General features: G+C 40.4%; 1 protein-coding gene across 1 annotated transcript in view; it reads right to left on the reverse strand.

The window, feature by feature from the left end:
* The window catches only part of MAN1C1 (mannosidase alpha class 1C member 1), a 94,363-nt gene that overhangs the window by 61,934 nt on the left and 12,289 nt on the right, over positions 1–20,140 (reverse strand). Inside the window, exon 2 of the mRNA XM_063456471.1 lies at positions 12,213–12,915. Within this exon, the coding sequence (XP_063312541.1) occupies positions 12,213–12,770 (558 nt within the window). The 5' untranslated portion in view covers positions 12,771–12,915. The remainder of the gene's footprint in view (positions 1–12,212; positions 12,916–20,140) is intronic.

Below are 20,140 nucleotides of genomic sequence, written 5' to 3' on the forward strand. Positions count from 1 at the left end.
TGCCGCTTTCTATTGGAAAAATTATACACTATCGCTGTAGAGGGTACACGTACTAAATAGAAGGGAATATAATCATATTTTCCTATATCTGACCTTACCTTTTAATGTAAATATGCAAAGGTATATTGTATATTTCAGTCTGTGCACTTTTATGTTTACATCTGATTGTTAAAATGTAATTGTTTTTAAAACTATGTGTTTAACTCCATTAAAATAGGTTTTGCTTTTCTCATTTTTCTTAAAACAATAAAAGATAAGATATCGACAGCGACACCAACATGACTGGGGAGGGTCATACCCTTCTCATCTCCCCATTAGTTTAACAATTGGGGAGGCATCTCCCCATATCTCCTGCTTTTTACACCTATGCCATCCTCAACAATTTGATATTATTTCCTCAGTACTATGAATACACATGAGATAACACCAAAATAGGAACTGTGCTAAACACATGCACCACACACACACACATTATATATATATATATATATATATATATATACAGTCATCAAACTAAAGTTATTGTAGTTAAACTATGATGAACCTGTATTAATAATTACAGTAATCATCCCAATAATAATACCCAATTATTATCTATATCTATGTGTTCCTCATTCCATTTTCAAAGATGATTCAGTTTCCTTCTGTGTATTCTGTTCTCTTATTTATTAAGATGGTTTATGTTAATTTTAAATGCTCATTAAAATTAATATCTCCTACAAATTTTGAAAAACATTTTCTTTACTTTCCTTGTATAGTTTTGTTAGTGTTTCTATATTTTAGGCCATGGCACTTCAGTCATCATAAATATCTTGTGTAGTCTAGGTTGTGCACCCTGTGATCCCCCCTCCCCCTGAGTTCCCATTCCTCCTGCCCCATCCCCCTCACGACCCTTGTAGATTTGTTAAGTATTCTAATCTATCGTTTTGCTTAATCCCTTTTCTTTGGAGAGAGAGCGAGCCTCTTATGCTCAGTATATTTTATTTATTTTACTATACTGATTTTTTGTTTTGTCTGCCCAATTGGAGGTTGCGGTCTTGTATCTTCTTTTCTTTTCCTCCCTCCTTATTTCAGGCCCTCACCTCTTTTAGTCTGAGCCTTTGCTATACTTGATTTAATTATTGCATGAATCAGAAGGGGGGGTAAAGTAACCATGATGGTATTTGTTAGGTTGTCATTTCCATTTTATATATGCATGTATCCCAGTCTTCTATTTGAGTGTATCTGTTCCCGAAATTCACCAGGATGCCCTTTTCCATTCTTGCTTGCCATATGAATTGAGATATTAATTCTTGAGTGCCTGGTATTGTCACTGGTTTTCAGTTGCGTGCTGACATTAGTTTAGCTGCTGTAGTTATATGTAGAATTATCGTCAAGACAATGTACATGTTTACTTAATTTGTTTAGAGAACGTATCCATTCTTCTTCTTCTATTTGTACTTGTAGTTCTTTTTCCCACTTATTAATAAGTTCTATCGGTTTATCGTGTCTCCATTTGTATATAACTTTAGCGCATTTTGCCATTAGGTTTTTATAGTTCTTTAATTCAAATAGATTTTTGAGGGTTATGATTTTCTCCCCCTCGTATTGGAGAAGGTGTTCTACTAAAAAGCCCTTAATTCGCAGGAAGTTGAAAGTTTCTTGGAGGGAATATTGAATTCCTCCTTAATTTGATTGAAGGTTTTCATTTTATGTTCCACCAGTATATTTTTTAATTCTCTCATCCCTCCAGATTTCCAAGCATCTATTATTATGTTATCTAGCATATCTGTAATGCTAGAGAAAGGGAGCTCATCTATTATTCTGTTTCTTAGGCCTACCGTTTATACTCGAGTATAAGCGAGTTTTTCAGCACATTTTTTGTGCTGAAAAAGCCCCCCTCGGCTTATACTCGAGTCACTGTCAATATTATGGCAACTAACATTGCCATAATACAGACCAAGTCCGCCGGGCTCATTACAAGCACCGCGGTCCTGTTGGGGGCCGGCAGCAAGCGTTTACTTACCTTCCCAGCAGCTCCGTTCACCTCCGTTCCGTTCAGCTCCCAGTGTAAATCCCGCAAGACCCGCGGCCATCAGAGCGTAGTCACTGGTTATCGTGGCAACGCTCCGCACGGCACGCAGACCGCAAGATTTACACTGCGAGCTGAACAGAATGGAGGTGAACGGAGCTGCTAGGAAGGTAAGTAAACGCTTGCTGCCGGCTCCCCCACTGCACAGCCCATGCCACTGGGCAACCAGGGAATCATACGGCCCCCTTCCTGGCCAGGTAACAAGCAGGGAGGAAAAAAAACAAAAAAAACAACAATTAAATATCAAAATAATCAAAATAATAATATTTAAAAAATATTGAAATAATGATATTAAAATAAAATTTAAAGATAATAAAATTATAAAAATGCCCTCCTCCCACCCAGTTTACACACACTACACAAACACACACACACACTCTGCGTCATATACACACACACTGCATTCACACAAACACACACTCTGCATTATATACACACACACTGCATTCATACAAACACACACATTCTGCATTCGTTATATACACACACACTACACACAAACACACATACTGCATTCATTATATACACACACTACACACAAACACACACACACTCTGCAAATAAATATTCAATTAATGTAATTTTATTGGGATCTAATTTTATTTGGAAATTTACCGATAGCTGCTGCATTTCCCACCCTAGGCTTATACTCGAGTCAATATGTTTTCCCATTTTTTTGTGGTAAAATTAGGGGCCTCGGCTTATATTCGGGTCGGCTTATACTCGAGTATTTACGGTATATTGTTTGAGAATTTATCCCACCAGCTCCTTGAGGATCTGAGATTTAGTTTGTGCTTCTTGGATGGATTTTTTGTTACCGTCTAGGACCCAAAATAGTGACGTTAAATTTCCTACCCTGGTTTTAGCTTTTTTTTTCATTTTATAAAATAATTAATTTTAATACAAGCCTTGATTATTTAAATTCAACAGAGGTGTTTATTTTATTTTATTTAACCAGCACAGATAACTAGATAGGGACTAAAATTGTATGTATTTCACTGAAAACAACTTGAAACATTAACAAATAATGTAATTTACGTCTAAAAACAGACTGGTACTCCATATGTACACTGCAGGTTATTAATGAAATCCCTCGAAAACATGTTGCACAGCATCGTACAGTATACCAGCCTCGTTATTTTGGTAAATTAATGTGAAATAAATATTTTTGATGTAACTTGTCAGTGACTCATCTGTTTAGTTGAGTTTTGTTGAAATTGCTAAATTTTCTGTTTTGAGGCAGTAAAGCTGACAATAATAGTCGAATTTCTACTACATATTTGGGTGTATTGAAAAAGTGTCAATATTTAGAATAGGCATTCAGAACAGCTCTTTAGACTTCAATATATTCAAATTAGTTGCTTTTTAACCCCCAGATATCCAGTCAAATCACAATTTCATGGTCTAAACAAAGTATCTATTCTCATTGAGAGGCCAAATTATACACATTTCTAAATCTTCCGAGAATGAAATAAAAGTAATGTTAATCCTAATGAATGAATATTTATAGGGTTATTCATTAAAGTGAAAATTTATGGTGAATTGAAAGTGAAATTAAAATTTAAAGTCAAAATAGCTGAAGTGGAAAAATTCTCTAATTCACCTATGCTTTCCATTCAGCTACCTTGGCCTGTAAGTACCGTATTTATCGGCGAATAACACGCCTCGGCGTATAACACGCACCTCATTTTCAGAAGGAAATTCCAGGAAATTTCCACCCCTCCCATAGTATTCCCCCCCCCTGATCCCATAGTGTCCCCCCCCTCATCCCATAGTGTCCCCCCCTTTCCATAGTATTCTCCCCCCCTCCCATATTATTCTCCCCCCCATAGTATTCTCACCCCCATAGTATTCTCCCCCCTCCCATAGTATTCTCCCCCCCTCCCATAGTATTCTCCCCCCCCTCCCATAGTATTCTCCCCCCCTCCCATAGTATTCTCCCCCCTCCCATAGTATTCTCCCCCCCATAGTATTCTCCCCCCATAGTATTCTCCCCCCTCCCATAGTATTCTCCCCCTCCCATAGTGTTCCCCCCTCATCCCATAGTGTTCCCCCCTCATCCCATAGTGTTCCCCCCCTTCCATAGTATTCTCCCCCCCCTCCCATAGTATTCTCCACCCCCTCCCATAGTGTCCCCCCCGTTCCATAGTATTCTTCCCCCCCTCCCATAGTATTATCCACCCCCCATAGTGTGCCCCTCCCTCCCATAGTGCCCCCCCTCTCCCATAGTGTCCCCTAGTGCACTTTCCCTCTGTCCCATATTTACTTACCTGTCTTGAAGCGTGGGCTGGCTTCACAGCGCGCACCGCGGTACTGGAACTTAAATTTCAGGTTCCGGTTTCCGGCGGGACTGAAAGGAAGTGTGCACACTTCCTTTCAGTCCCGCCGGAAACCGGAACCTGAAATTTAAGTTCCAGTACCGGCGGGACTGAAAGGAAGTGTGCACACAATAGTGTGCACACTTCCTTTCAGTCCCGCCAGAAACCGGAACCTGAAATTTAAGTTCCAGTACCGCGGTGCGCGCTGTGAAGCCGGCCCACGCTTCAAGACAGGTAAGTAAATGTAGGATATCGGCGTATAACACGCACCCATGATTTTCTCCCTATTTTCAGGGAGAAAAAGTGCGTGTTATACGCCGATAAATACGGTAACACTATAGTCACCAGAACAACTACAGCTTATTGTATTTGTTCTGGTGAGTAAAATCATTCCCCTCAGGCTTTTTGCAGTAAACGCTGTATTTTCAGAGAAAAGGCAATGTTTACATTACAGTCTAGGGTTACCTCCAATGGCAACTCCTCATATGGCTGCTAGAGATGCTTCATGGGTCAGTGCTGCACAGTGTGACTGACATTCAGTGTCTCCACCCTCTGCATGGATACACAGAACTTTACTCATAGAGATACATTGATCAATGCATCTCTATGAGGAGATGATGATTGGTCTGGGTGTGGTTGGCTTGTGCTGGTTCTGCGCCTGATCTGCCTCCTTAACAGACTTGAGAAATCCCTAAGGGGAGAAATGCATTGTGTTTTTTTATGCTGTTGTTAAATAAAGTATTTTGGCTACCTCACTACCTGCCTTTTAGCCATATATTTTTAGAACTTATTATTTATTTTTATACTTTTACTTGACATCTGGATCCATTACCTACTGCAGACAACCAACCAAAGAAATCCGTGGTGGGGATTATACCACCCAGGCTTGATACATAGAGTGGTTAGTCTGCTCACTCTATTGTAAGTATATTTTTATTTACCTTATTATTACCTATCTATATAGAGAGCACTATTGGCTGCTTTTTTGTCATTCCATATGATCTACGTCATCATTATCCAGTTGTCATTTACCATCATTCTACTATGTACCCAAACCAGAGGGATATCCTGCAAGTGGTGATGGTATACCACTGCTTTCGGGGTCAGTGCTGCACAGTGTGACTGACATTCAGTGTCTCCACTCTCTGCATGGATACACTGAAGTTTACTCATAAAGATACATTGATTCAATGCATATCTATGAGGAGAGGATGATTGGTCTGGGCTGTGTTTGGCTTGTGATGGTTCTGCCCCAGATCTGCCTCCTTGACAGTCTCAGACAATTCAATGCTTCCCAATGGAAAGCATTGTGATTGGCTGAGAGAATCTGATGCCAGCCAAGCAGACAAATCAGGGCAGAGCCAGCAGCAGACTGGCATAAAGGTATACTCGGGGGTCTAGATGGTGATTTTGACACAATAGGGTTTGAAAAACATGTTTGTGTTCCTGACCCTAAAGTGTTCCTTTAAATTTGAAATCCACTTAGAATTTTCACTTTAGTGAAATACCCTGTTAGTGACATAACTTTGTAAGCATGGAGCCTATGTTTGTGTTTTTCAGGTCTATAAAAAATAAATTAAAAACTGTTTCTTTTGTTGAGTAAATATATTGAATTCTTTATTGGTTCCCTTTTGGCAGTAGAAATATTCTTGCAATATAACTTACTATGGCTTACTATAAATGCTTGGGAAGCAGCCATGTTTTTTTTTTTTTATAATAAAAAAAAACAAAATACATATTTAATTTAATAAGGTCATATTACTTTACGGTCAGCTTAAAGTCTACCACAGAAAAATGATAACATGTGTTCATTTTACAAACAAAACTAAATTGTATAAGCAAAACAATTCATTGTGATAGCTAGCTTATTTATCTCAGCATACTGTAATTTGTTAAAAGAATAATTATTAGTTGGGCTTTAAATAAACATTTTCACTGTCTTAGTATCAGACTGCTAAATTTTTTTTTAGCAACCTGACTAAATAATTGGGGCATTTTTATCTTCAGTGAGAATTGTCGTGATGTCTAGCGGTAAGAAAATTCCTTCAAGTATAGCTGCCATAGTTATAGATCATCTATTATTAGATCAAAGAAAACTGTGTGAAGGTGACTTCACTACCTTGTTATTGCACTGGATATGGCATAGTACATCTGAGTTTCGTTTGGATGTTTGCTGACTTCTCTTGAGTTTGGACTTCCTCACTTGAACATTTCAATCTGCACTTAGTGCATAGCACACTGGTTCTTACCCTGTGTGTCATGGCTAATGCCATGTGCATAATTTTGGTGGCTGTCAACATGTTGAGATCCATTGGAATAGATTGTTAAATATTTAACAATCACTGGTACACTAATCAGCCACAACATTAAAACCACCTGCCTAATATTGTGTAAGTCTCACTTGTGCTGTCCAAACAGCTCTGATGAGTCTAGGCATGGACTCTACAAAACCTCTGACTGTGTCCTGTGTTATCTGGAACCAAATCATTAGCATTAGATCCTCTAAGTTCTGCAAGTTGCAATGTAGGGCCTCCATGGATTGGATTTGTTGTTCTAGCTCAAACAAAATAAAATCTGGGGAATTAGAAAGCCAAGGTAACATTGTGAACCTGTCATATTCCTCAAACCATTCCTGAACAATTTTTGCAGTGTGGCAGGTTACATTACACCACTGCCATAAAGCCATAAATGGGTGTATTTTGTCTGAAACAATCTCTAGGTAGGTGACTGACTATTCACTTGCTGAATAATATATTAATTGTAACACTATAATCAATGTTATTCACTTCACCTGTCAGTGATTTTAATGTTGTGCCTCATTAGTGTATGTTATAGTATGTAATCTTGAGTGGCTACCATTAAAAACAAAGCTCTTTTTCAGGTGTATTGAAAAATGAACATTTGCCTACAGCAAATCAATCAATTAAACATTTGCTCCCCATTCGTCTCTTTTCATACGAACGGGTCATTAGTCACACGTTAATGGGGGGCAGATAGGCACAAAGGCTCTATTATCGGCTAAAGCATTTGGGTCCTTCACTTATTATTATTGTAAGAGGGTTCGAGGGGTTCGGTTCTTTTTGATACTCAAATCCTCGCCTAGGTTTACTTGATGCAAATACGTTTGCGCCTTTTCTCACGAACGCATGAGAGTTTACTCTCAACACGTTGCCATGGTTCCCGGTCTGCACAAATGGTTTGGGCAGTTTGACTTGTGGCCCTCTAGCGGTTGACAACTAATATGGCATCGGGTATCTTTGTGCTTACTATTAAAGGGGTATAAAGACACTGTTATGTAAAATAACACAGCACAGCTCTCCCCTCCTGCCAGACACCAGCGGACCTGGATCAGTGCGGCTGTGCACCGGCCCAGAAGGTATCCAGGTGGCCCACAGTTGCAGGGGGCGTTGCTGCAGCCGGCCTCTTGGAGTGAGGCGCCCGGTCACAGTTGCGACCTCTGCTACTGCCGACATCGTTACTAATTTCCTAGGGATACAACTAGATAAGGTGGCTATGAAAGCCAGTCTTCCTCAGGGAAAAATCACAAGCATCCTCCACGACATCAATCATTACAGACATACCGACTCATGTAACCAGAAAGAATTACAATCACTGTTAGGCTCACTAAACTTCACAATAAGAATCATCCCACAGAGTAGAGCATTCATCTCCAGACTCTTGAGCCTACTACCCACATCTCCCTCAACACCCAAGCCACAGCAAATCTACTTGTGTGAAACATGCTTCTCTCGATCTGGAATGGGAAAGCATGTTTCTCCCACAGGTATTTATACACTCCCATGTCATTTGGACGGATGCAGCAGCTACCACAGGTTTTGCAGCCATTTTCAGCAACGAATAGCTCTAGGGCAATGGCCTGAGGAGGTACAAGATATAGAGGGGTTCTACAATAACTATTTTTTTTTAAGTGTACCCCATTGTAGCCGCGGCAGTAGCATGGAGCCATTTGTGGTCAGGCAAAATGGTACAGTGATTTTCAGACAATCAGGTGATTTTCCATGTTATTAACAAAGGCCGCTCTGTGTGAGGTTCATTAGGAGACTGACGTGGCTGGCTGCCTGCAATCAGCTTTACTTAGTGTGTGTCAGGGTGGCGGTCCGATGCCCAGGACCCAGACACAATCCAGGCGGCGGTGCAGGACCGGGACCCAGTATGCCTGATGTTCAGAGTAGGAGTCACAGTGTGGAGGTGGATTAGCAGGGTCTGGTGCAGGGTAACCGCACGCCCCCTGGTGTTGAGCACCAGCATTTGTGCAGCCACATACCAAGACCCTGAATCAGCTTCAGCGGATACCAGGAACTAGGAGCTTGGAAATTAAGCAGACCTCCCAGGAGCTAAAAAGGGAGGCTCTGCAACAAGATTGTATCCAGTACTAGAAACAAGGCAAGACTAGAGATAGACACCAAACATGAAAACAAGACAGAACTAATAGAACCCAGAACCAGAGAAGGATAGTAAGCTAAACCCAGAACATATACACAAGACATGAGGAAAACATGAACATAACATGGGCATGACTGGACAGGACTGTACATGGACTGGATATACAAACTAAAACAAGACAAGATAACATAGGCAAAACAAGAGGAGAAATAACTAAGTACTACATATGGAAATTATGGGGATTTAGTCACACTATATGATCATACATTGCATAAGCCTGCCAACAACGCCAATGTACCCCATATCTGGCAGGTCCTACACTGCCTAAAGTATGCTAAAACAACCAAAAGACATATATAGCACTTACCTGCAAGAAAGGGCAGAAGCCTTGAGGAGCTGCCTGCAGGAACACTGAAACAGAGTGAATGATGGAAAACAAATGGGTGTGGCAACATAAAACAAACATTTAATTGAAACCTGGAGACTGGGAAATCCAGGGACGAACTATAGGAATGAACCCAGAAATCCCAGCATAAAGAAAACCAGACACAGACTAGAAAACAAAAAAAACAAGGAAAACTAAGCAAGAATAGCAAAAAGAGTACTGGATACCAGAAGCCGAGGCCAGACATCTCCACAGAAAAGAGTAGGACGTGACAGTGTGGTGCCATGTCCCAGGAGTTTTAGACACTGCAGCTGATCGATTGTCTCGCTTTCAATTTCAGGCTTTCTGAGAGTCCCTACCCACAACTGCACGTCGGGCGACAGCAGGCCCCCCTGTTCCAAGAACTAATTATGGACTAGACGAGTTACTACACCACAGTCAGACCCTAACAAAACTGGTCCTATCCGCCAACACTTGTACTGCCTATGACAGAGCATTTCCTTATACAGGAAATTTATGGCAGATCATCAACTAGATAACATGTTTGATACAACCTCCCTGGTGGCATTCGACACTTTTTGCCACCTCAAGTTAAAGTTATCACACAACACAATTAAGTTTTACCTGACAGGCATCCAGCACCATATGTACATCGCCTTCCCCAATAACTAGTTTTTTTTTTTAGTATCTAGTTTCCTCTCCTTATACCCCATCAAGACCATACTGAAGTGTATATCCAAGGTTGACGGTATTACCCCACAACAAAGGTTACCCATCAACAAACAGTTATTATAAGACATGTCTGAGGTACTAGATTCAGCCCCGTTCGAACCCCAGACTAACGCAGTCATTAAGACCACCATATACCTGGCCTTTAACAGCTTCCTGAGGCCACGGGAGTTCACCATATGTGGTCAACACAACTCTGCCTCCATGTCTCCTATTTAAGGAAACATCTAGATCATTACATACTCACTCTACCCTTGACCAAAATGGTCCACATTCCTTATTACCCCATGAACAATTCCTGGTGCCCAGTAAAGGTTTTCGATTCCTACCTTCTCACTGTTCAAAATAACGCCTCACTTCCGCACGGGGCTACCCTCACAATGTCTAAATAAATGTTTTTTATCATTAGATTGCTAGGCTGAGCATATACAACATACATTCCTCAACCGGTACAAGAGATGCATAAAGCCATCTTATGTGGTATGTTTATTTATGTTTATTTCTCAATAAATGTGTTTAATAACAATAATTAGTATTTTTCCCCCAGTGGGACTCACGGTCTCAGAAATAACCAAATCAGCAACTGAATAGTAATAGATGTTATTAACCAATTGATGGTACTCACTTTATCAACCTCAGAAGGATGAAGGGAACCTGTGACCTTGCAGTTTAAGCAGGCTTTGGAGTCAGGGAATTTACCAACTGAGCTACCTCACCGGTTTACCAGAATTTACCAACTGAGCTTCCTCACTGTGTTCCTTTTTGCCCACTTTATTTACTGGCCTACAGCATACGTTGGTTTCAGCACACCTCAACCGACTTTTTCATATCAAGGTTAATAACAACAATCTTACCTGAATAATAACCGGTGTAGCCCCGAACACAAATTGGAAGGCAGGGCCTGATGTTGTGGGAGGGGCTTTGAACCTTTAAAAGGGACTCTCCCCCCCCACCCCCTTCCCTACCTTACCGTAATTGGACCCACCCTCCACTCCCTTTAATTGGTATATACTGCTAGCGTAGGCCCACTTTATTTACTGGCCTACAGCACACCTCAACCAACTTTTACATATCAAGGTTAATAATAACAATGTTACCTGAATCATAACCGGTGTAGCCGTGAACACAAATAAATATATATATATATATATCAATAAATGGCAAATCCGCAAATACATTTGAATGTATGGCAATTTTCATTCAAACTTGTAAAATTAAAAGTTGTTACATAGGTGAAGAAATCTAACATGAGATTTTTCAGAAAATTACATTAATGTATTCCTTTTAACCCCTTAAGGACCAAACTTCTGGAATAAAAGGGAATCATGACATGTCACACATGTCATGTGTCCTTAAGGGGTTAAACAAAACTAAGTTTTAAAAATTCAAATAATTCCTAGGCATGCAACACTTAAAGGGGTTATACTACTAGGGACCTCTTAAAAGGAAAAATATATTTTCTTTAAAGGGAAAAAGGAAGAATACATAGGGAGGTACATACGGTAGGTACATATATTCTCTTCCCTACATATGCATGTCATAAAATAATCCTCAAGCTTAATAATTTAATATAATATACCTACTCAATTAAAGGCCATACCTTTTACACAGTTATTCAAATAAGTGTACTGCCCACTTCCTCCATTAGAAACTCAGCTTCTGTTAGTTCTTCTGAGCTAAACACTGCCATGCAAGGCCAGTTGATTGGCCGAAAATGCACGTTTGTTGGTCTCAGCTAATGAGTTAAGCCCTGCTTCGCGGAGTCTAGCTCAATGCAGAGAGCTTCTGGCTTTCATGGAGGAGCTGACGTACACTTGGTGGACCCCAGGTAAGTCATCAAACTATTAGCAAAAATTTGACTACTTACATAGGGGGACACCAGGCCACTCTTGGCATCATAACCACTACAGTGCCCCTAAAATGGATAACTCCATGGAGTCAGACAGAAAGAGCCTTACAACCAGGCCTGGCAGATGTACTTACAGGGTTTCTAAGTATTATTCCATAAGTAAAAAAAATCTACTCATCCTATTGTTGTATTTATCACTTGTTACTTCATGTCCCATCATGACCGACAGCTAACTTACCAGCATTGGTGATAACACCTACCAGGACAGCTAGACTGGTGCAATCACATGATTACACCCTCCTGACATGACAATGAGACTAGTGATAAGAAGTAGTAAATACAGAAAATTCTAATCAAAAAGTCAACCTAGGCATATGCATCCATAACAACACTTTCAAATAATCATTGCAATACCATATACATTTACAAAAAAAAAAATAACAATAAAACAAATACCTCTTTCACTTTCTTCCTTTTTTCCTGAAGTTCAGAATCATTTGATTCACTTGTGTTGCCCAATGGTGGATATGTAAGCGTTTTTTGGAAAGCTCTATAATTATACTGAAATTCAGGTATTTTGTTCTCGTGAGTAGGTACCACAATTTCCTTTATTTTCATATTAGCGTGTTCTTTTTTCTGAAAATGATCTGCTTTTTGTTTGTCACTGTATGCATTTTCAATACTGTTGCCTTCATATCCTAACGAATTAAGTTCCACTTGATATTTGCCTTTGGATTTCCACTTTTCATGGTGTGCACTCCGCAACAAAGACTTTTGGTATTCCACTGCTTTCTTGTTCACTTTCTTAGGAGCATAACTGTGTAATTTTTCTACATTCTGGCTCTGTGAACCTGATAAAAATATTCTTCTAAATTTGGATGTGTCTGGTAGGAGGAACAATGTTCCAAAGCAAAGTGTAATGAATCCAGATAAAAATAATAAAAATACAAATTTCTGAGAAAGACGAAGTCCAAACCCAGTTGGGAATATCCCAGAGATTTTCCTAAGAAACATTATTCTGACTCTGTTTTTAACAATTGATTTGAAATGTATTGATTGTTATGATGCTGAAATGTCTTTCCATTGCATAGAAGTATTCCTTGGTACAATTAATACTTACAAAACATGCTCATATTTTTAAACCATGCGATTAATCCCCCTGGAAAACATAAAATAGGCAAAGAGGTTATATATAAAAGGTAAAAGACAAAATGATTACAAGCATTCTGTGACAATACATATTTGGACACTGATACAATTTTAAAAATGTACGCCACCACAATGGATTAGAAATGAAATTGTGCAGGCTCCCAGCTTTAATTCAAGGGGTTGAACAAAAATATTGTATGAAACGTTTAGGAATTGCAACCGTTTTGATACAAAGTCCCCTTATTTCAGGGGCTCAAATGTAATTGGACAAATTAACACAGTTATAAATAAAATGTGAATTTTTAATGCTTTGCCAAGAATCCTTTGCAGGCAATAACTGCTTTTATTCTGGAACATATGGACATCCCCAAACGCTAGGTTTCCTCCTTTGTGATGCTTTGCCAGGCCTTTACTGCTGTTGTCTTCAGTTGTTTGTTTGTGGGTCTTTGTTACTTCCGTTTTGTTTCCAGCAAGTAAAATGCATGCTCGAAAGGGTTGAGATTAGGTGATTGGCTCAGCTATTGCAAAATATTCCACTTTTTTGCCTTAAAAAATTCCTGGGTTGCTTTCACAGCAAGTTTGTGTCATTGTCTCTCTGTAAACTTAAGCACCATCCAATCAACTTTACTGAATTTGTCTGAATCTAAGCAGACAATATATCCCTATACATTTTAGAATTCATCCAACTGCTTCTGTCCCATAATTGCTAGACACATATAACTGAGTGCCATTGGAAGCCATGCATGGTGTGCTTCACACTGCCTCCACCATGTGTTACAGATGATGGTGTGCTTCAGAACATGAGCCGTTCCAAGCCTTCTCCATACTTTCCCCCCCATAATTCTGGTACAGATTGATCTTAGTTTATGTTCAAATAATGCTGTTCCAGAACTGGGCTTTTTTTAGATGATTATGTGGCAAAATCTAATCTGGCTTATCTATTTTTAGGCAGGTCAATGGTTGCTGCATCCACAGCTTGGATGGACATCTCTCAAAATCCATCACGCAGTTCTATTGTGAAGTGGCAGCTTGGAAGCTTTCTTTCAACAGAAAGATTTAAATAACTGTGAATTGTTGACAGTGGCCATGGTATAACGTCTATCAACGTAATTAGTTGGTCCAGTTATCATATGTGAGGAGAGGAACTGTGGCTGGGAATTAAACTACAGATAGATAAACCTTTGCTGGATAGAACTTTCTGAGAAAATAAATAAATAAAAACTCAAAAAACGTAAAGGGAAACATCTGATTGGCAGAGCCTCTTCCTTTCTGGGGGGGTGTCTGCAGCGCTGTATCTAGTGCGAGGCTGACAAGGCATTTGCCTTGGGCGGCACTTGCAGGGGGTGGCAAAAAAAAGCGGCCACCCAATCGCCCTGGAAGATGGCTTGCCAGCCTCTTGTCCCGGGGGGCCCAGGAGCTGGCCAGCTGGCAACCCTTAGGGCCCCTTCGAGGGTGGCATGCGCTGGTGTAGGAGGCGGGCAGCGAGGGAGAGCTCTCTCCTGCTCAGCTTCCTTGTGTGCACCCCAGTGATACCGGAGCTGGAATATGATGCCACTCCAGCCCCGGCATCACTGAGAGGCGCACGAGGGAGCTGAGCAGGGGAGAGCCCTCCCTCGCCACCTGCCTCCACCGCTCACCTGCTTGTCTCCCCGACTGCCCACCTGTGCCTGCTGAGCCAGCTCCAGTGGACCCCAGGGAAGAATACATTCCAGCACTTTAAAAAGTAATGTGAGTAAAAAAGTGAGTGTGTTAGTATGTGTCTGTTAGTGAGTGTTAGTATCTGTCTGTTAGTGAGTGTTATTGTGTGTCTGTTAGTGAGTGTCTGTTATTGAGAGTGTGTGTCTGTTACTGAGTGCTAGTGTGTGTGTCTGTTAGTGAGTGTTAGTGTGTCTGTTAGTGAGCATGTGTGTGTGTCTGTTGAGAGTGAGAGTGTGTATTGGTCACTGATTATGTATATGTGTTTGTCAGTGAGTGTGTATATGTGTCTGTCAGTGTGTTTATGCATGTGTCAGTGTGTGTATGCGTGTCTGTCACTGAGAGTGTATGTCTGTCAGTGAATGTGTATGTTTGTCAGTGAATGTGTGTGCCTCACACTGAATGTCAGTGAGTGTATCTGTATGTGTGTTTGTCAGTGTGTATCTGTCAGTGAATATATGTGTGTTTCAGTGTGTGTGTGTCTGACACAGAGTGAGTGTATGATTTCTGGAGCTTGAAAGCACATTTATAGTACATTTATAGTATCCCTTTAAATGAATAGACAATTCTGGTGTGGAAATAAACTCAAGGTTAAAAACTATTTCTGCAGCAAGACACACGTTCTATTCTACATTTATATTTACTTAAAGGGATACTCTAAGGGACTTTGATGTATAGATCATGCCCCTGCAGTCTTTCTGTTTAATTCTTATCCATTTAAGAGTTAAAACATTTTGTTTATGCAACCCTAGGCACACCTCCCCAGCTTTACATAACCTCCCTACACATTTCCTATAATGATAGATCTTGTTTTTAATATCCCTTTATTACACAGTTTGTTTAACTTAGAATGTGCTCTGTTCTGCTCTGTAAATAGCCTCCTAGAGCCTACAGAAGTCTAATGTGTTTGATTAAAGTTCAATTAACAGAGCAAGAGCTAAAAAAAACCCAAAAAAAAACCTTCTATAGTAAACACACAGTAAGATCTGACTAAATATTAAAAAAAAAAAATATATGCAGACTGTGTGAGTCAGAGCCAGGGGAGGGCAAGGGCTGCATAAACAGAAACAAAAGTGATTTACTCTTAAATGGCTGAGCTGTAAGACTGCAGGGTGAGTAGAATTACCTTCAGGCTTTTTGCTGTAAACACTGTCTTTTCAGAGAAAATGCAGTGTTTACATTACAGCCTAGTGATAATTCCACTGGCCACTCCTTAGATGGCCACTCCTTAGATGGCTCCCCTGCTGGCCGCAGATCTGAAGCCTCTGGATCTCCTCTCCTCCCTCTGCAGGCTTGTCCGAACCGACTCTCTCCGGATAGCCATGACATGACTGCCGCGTGGGCTCACTCTGCCGGTGCTGGAAAGTAGGTTTACCCCGAAGCACTGTCGGCCTCAGCCTTCTGTTCTTCTGCCTCACTGCTGGAGTTGCCCGCTGGGTAGGCCGTGGCGACGCCACCCGGTCGCGGTTGCACAGACCTCCATGCAAGGCAATCGCTGCTCGAGCATTGATTTCCCCCAGAATTGGGCACAGATGCTGTCAAATTTCAGTAGCAGCAGGTCCACTCAAGTAGTCAGGTGCAGGTATGCAGGCTTCGAGGCATTCAGTGTTGCAGCGGCCATGGTGGTGAGTAGGCTTGTTGCTGCAGGTATGTGCTGGATAGGAATGGCGATCAGTCCAAGAAGCACGACAGTGGGTATCGGGATAACCCCCACCGGTCTAGAGGAGCAGGTCCAATTGAGACCTAGAGTGGGCTCCGACAGAGGAAAGTCCGTCTTCCCAGCCCGGGACTCCCACGTAGGCCCCAAGCCAGTCCGGTGCAGTCCACGACAGCCTGGACCCAAAGCTCCGAACCAGAATGTCAGCATAGTGTTCTGCAAGAGTTTGTGGGTTCGTTCTACCAGATGCTGTGTGATTTAGCAGGTTAATCAATGCATTTTTCAGGCTTAGGCTGAGGAGCTCCAGCCATGTGCGTCCTGCTCTGTTGGCTGTCAGGCCTCGCCCCCCTCATCTGCTGTATTATAATACAATATAATTTAGTGTTCTAGTAAGCACTAAAAAGAAAAAAATATGTGTATATATATATATATATATATATATATATATATACACACATTTTTTTTTCTTTTTAGTGCTTACTAGAACAAATCTCTCAGAAAAGGATAAACATTTAATGTATTAGAGGCACACTATTAGAGTTAAGATGTAAGCCATATAATCAGTGTATACAGGTACTTCATTAGCAGATGAATAGAAAAACCCTTACTAATAGAAACTCTTACTTTTATGAGCCAAAAAGCCCCCTTAAATCCCTTCCTATCTCCTCTACTTTTTATTGACCCACTAGTCATCCCCAAATGTCTTTAGGTCCCCCATTTCACCTTTTTTTACTGCGTCATTCCTTCTCCAGATATATGTCCTAGGTGCCGCCATCTTTGTGTTCCTTGATGACATGCATTACAGGGCCTTCATCTGCCCACACTAGCTCTCGCTGAGAAATTCATTTTTTTTCGAATTTCAAACTCAAATTTTGGCTATTTATTAATTTATCAGAAACACGAATGAACGAATAGAAATTACAACAAATGAACGAAGACCAAAGACAGTAGGTCCCACTCCATTATCACTTAGGGCCCTCACCAGCTGCTAATGAGTAGGGCCTGCGGGGGACCCACATTATCATTTAGAGTCCCCACCTGCCACTAATGGGTTGGGGCGGAGGGGGATACCCATTATCACTTAGGGCCCACACCCACGGTTAACGGGTGGATGCTGGATGGGACCCCTACTTTCACTTAGGTCCTCCCACCCACCACTAATGAGTGGGGATTGGGAGAGGATGCCCATTATCTTTAGGGCCCACAACTGCCACTAATGGGTTGGGACTGGGTGGGACACTAGGTTCTCCATTTAGTTTAATTGCTCCCACTTGTGAGGTATGGGTGGGGGCTTGAGGGTCTCTATGTCTCCCCCTGTTAATTGTTCTCATAGGTGCCACACCATAGTGGCTTTGAGAAATTGTGTCAGGTCCCCCTTTATTGAATTGGGGGGGGGGGGGGGGCAGGAGGGAAGTTTTAAAATCACTTATTTACTAATAATAAGTCAGGCGTAGGAAAAATGCATAAGACAAAGTAGCCCAATTTAGTTAGAAACAGATGAAATTTAAAAAAAAAGAAACATAGAGTAGGAAAGAGGAAGAGAAGAGGAAGCGATTGGGAAAGAGTAAGTTCAACGTGACAGTGTCGCTTAAGAACCCTGCAGTCTTGTAATTACCCTCCATCCCATGACCCTGCAGGATGAGAGAAATGGTAGAGGTTGTTCACCAGGCCCCTACATAATATAATTCTTCAATCCATTTCCTGCACATATCATGTAGAAACAATAAGTATTTGTTGCACTTCCGATGGGATGTTTTTCATTCCCTCAGCAGCAGTGAAGCAGGTCGAGGTCAGAGATTTATTTAGCTGGGGTCTCTTGGACCACAGATTTTTTATTTTTCATAACTTGGACTGATGGCATTATGGCTGCAAGCAATGCAATTAACCACTTCCAACATGTTATCTCAAAAATATACACTTACAACAACAAAAAAAATATTGGATGTTGTGAGGTGCATTTGGAAGTAAGCCCACAATTTGTGCCAGTAAATATTACAAAGTTTATTTTCTGACTTTTAACTGTAAGTCAATTTACAGGATATGCCATTTTTTTCTGTAACTAGTAAAATCGACCTCTGAGACTTTATGATCTGCTAGGAAACTGCTCACTTTGGTTGATGAGGAAAAGGGGTTCTGGTTCTACAGTAAATAACATTATACATAGCAAGTTTCATGTTGATTTTCAAAACTTGTCAAATACAGAGCTCTTCCACATAAAAATAATGTTCCTTCCTTGCAAATTACTGACTGACAATTTCTGAGTGATAATGCACTTTTTAAAAATATGTATGGTGTATATGTTAATAAAGGAGTATCGTAAGATATGGCATGTACATTATTTCTTGGGTTTACGGCAAAATCAGCAATTTGAGTAATATATATGCTTAAAAATAAACATACCACCCAAGCGTCCCTATGTAGGAGGAGGATAAGTATTCATGGTGTGACTGAGTTTATACCACACTACACAGCGATAATACTCCCAACTAAAATAAATATGTTTAGAAACCCGTCTGTGTAAATTGGATACATTATTCTTGTTCTTAATTACATTTTAGTTGCATAAATTGCAATTATTAAGTCACCTATTATTTCTCAGAACAGCCCCAACCCTGGCCACATTCCCACTCACATCCATAAAATTAAAGTGGCCCTTTTTGGCCATTTGAAATACTAAGAGGGAGGTATGAAATAATGTGCAATTTAAAGTGGAACTGTCAACGTCTACAGTAAAATTTGTAAAGACCCCGACGGTGCAATTGCAAAGGTGAAATCTACTTACCTAAACCTATCCCTCGCAGTGCTGCCATCTTCTTCTGGAGGCTCCTCTTCAGCTCCTAGCGCTTCAGCGCAAGGCGCCAACATTACAATAAAAATACACAAGTGTTATTACTAATGTTAAACTCTTCAAAGAGGGAGATTCATGTAAGTCAATAGTCCCTAACCCAGTCCTCATGGCTCATCAGCAGTCCAGGATTTAAATTGAGATACTGACAAAACCTGGACTGCTGGTGGTCCATGAGGACTGGGTTGGGGACCACTGATATAAGTGACCTTTTCTAAAAAGTGATCTAAAGTACTAAAAGCCTGGCAGTCACCATATGTTCTGTTGATCTACATAGAGATATATTACAAATTATTTTTAAAGAGGGCACACACCATGGGTACATTTTAGTGTATATACCCTTTACTTATCTAAATATGTATGCAATGTGGGGTGTTATATGAAGGAATTTTGATGTGTGTTGTGCAACTAAAATTGTTAGTATAGTAAATGTTTAGCTGCATATTCAGCTTAGTGAGGGTTCAGAGCTTAGAGAATCTGTTTATAGTAGGCTTTAGGATTATATAGCTGGATGAAATATGTGTGTGCGCATGGGGGTGGGGTGGGGGTGATGTACCATTTTCTGATGCTAACGCTCAGAAATTGATTTTTTTTGAGTGTTTTTTTTTAATTATTTTTACAAGTTTAAAATGTAGCAGTCACCAGGTATATTCTGCAAGGGTTAACATGTGTTTGTGGACATTAAGTTACAAACCTCTTTTTTTTTTTGTTATTCTGGTAAAAACATTAAATGATGTCCATTAGTTTGTTAACTCATCTGTACTAATGGCATATTAATGTCACATATATATGTGTGGATCTTACATATGAATGAAACAGGCACGTTTTGAGCTAAATAAACTTTGACCCATTGAATGGATGTCTTGTTAATTTTGTCTTTGTAGGATCATTAAATATAACTGTGTCATTAATACACTTTGGTATCAGAGGGCCTCAATTATTCTGTATGTCCACTCCTTTCAATTAGCACAGTGTGTTAATATGAACACAACCTTGTTTGATGGACATTATTGAGTTTTCGTCTACTTAACAATTTAG

This window comes from Pelobates fuscus, chromosome 1, assembly GCF_036172605.1.
Source record: "Pelobates fuscus isolate aPelFus1 chromosome 1, aPelFus1.pri, whole genome shotgun sequence".
Classification (NCBI taxonomy): domain Eukaryota; kingdom Metazoa; phylum Chordata; class Amphibia; order Anura; family Pelobatidae; genus Pelobates; species Pelobates fuscus.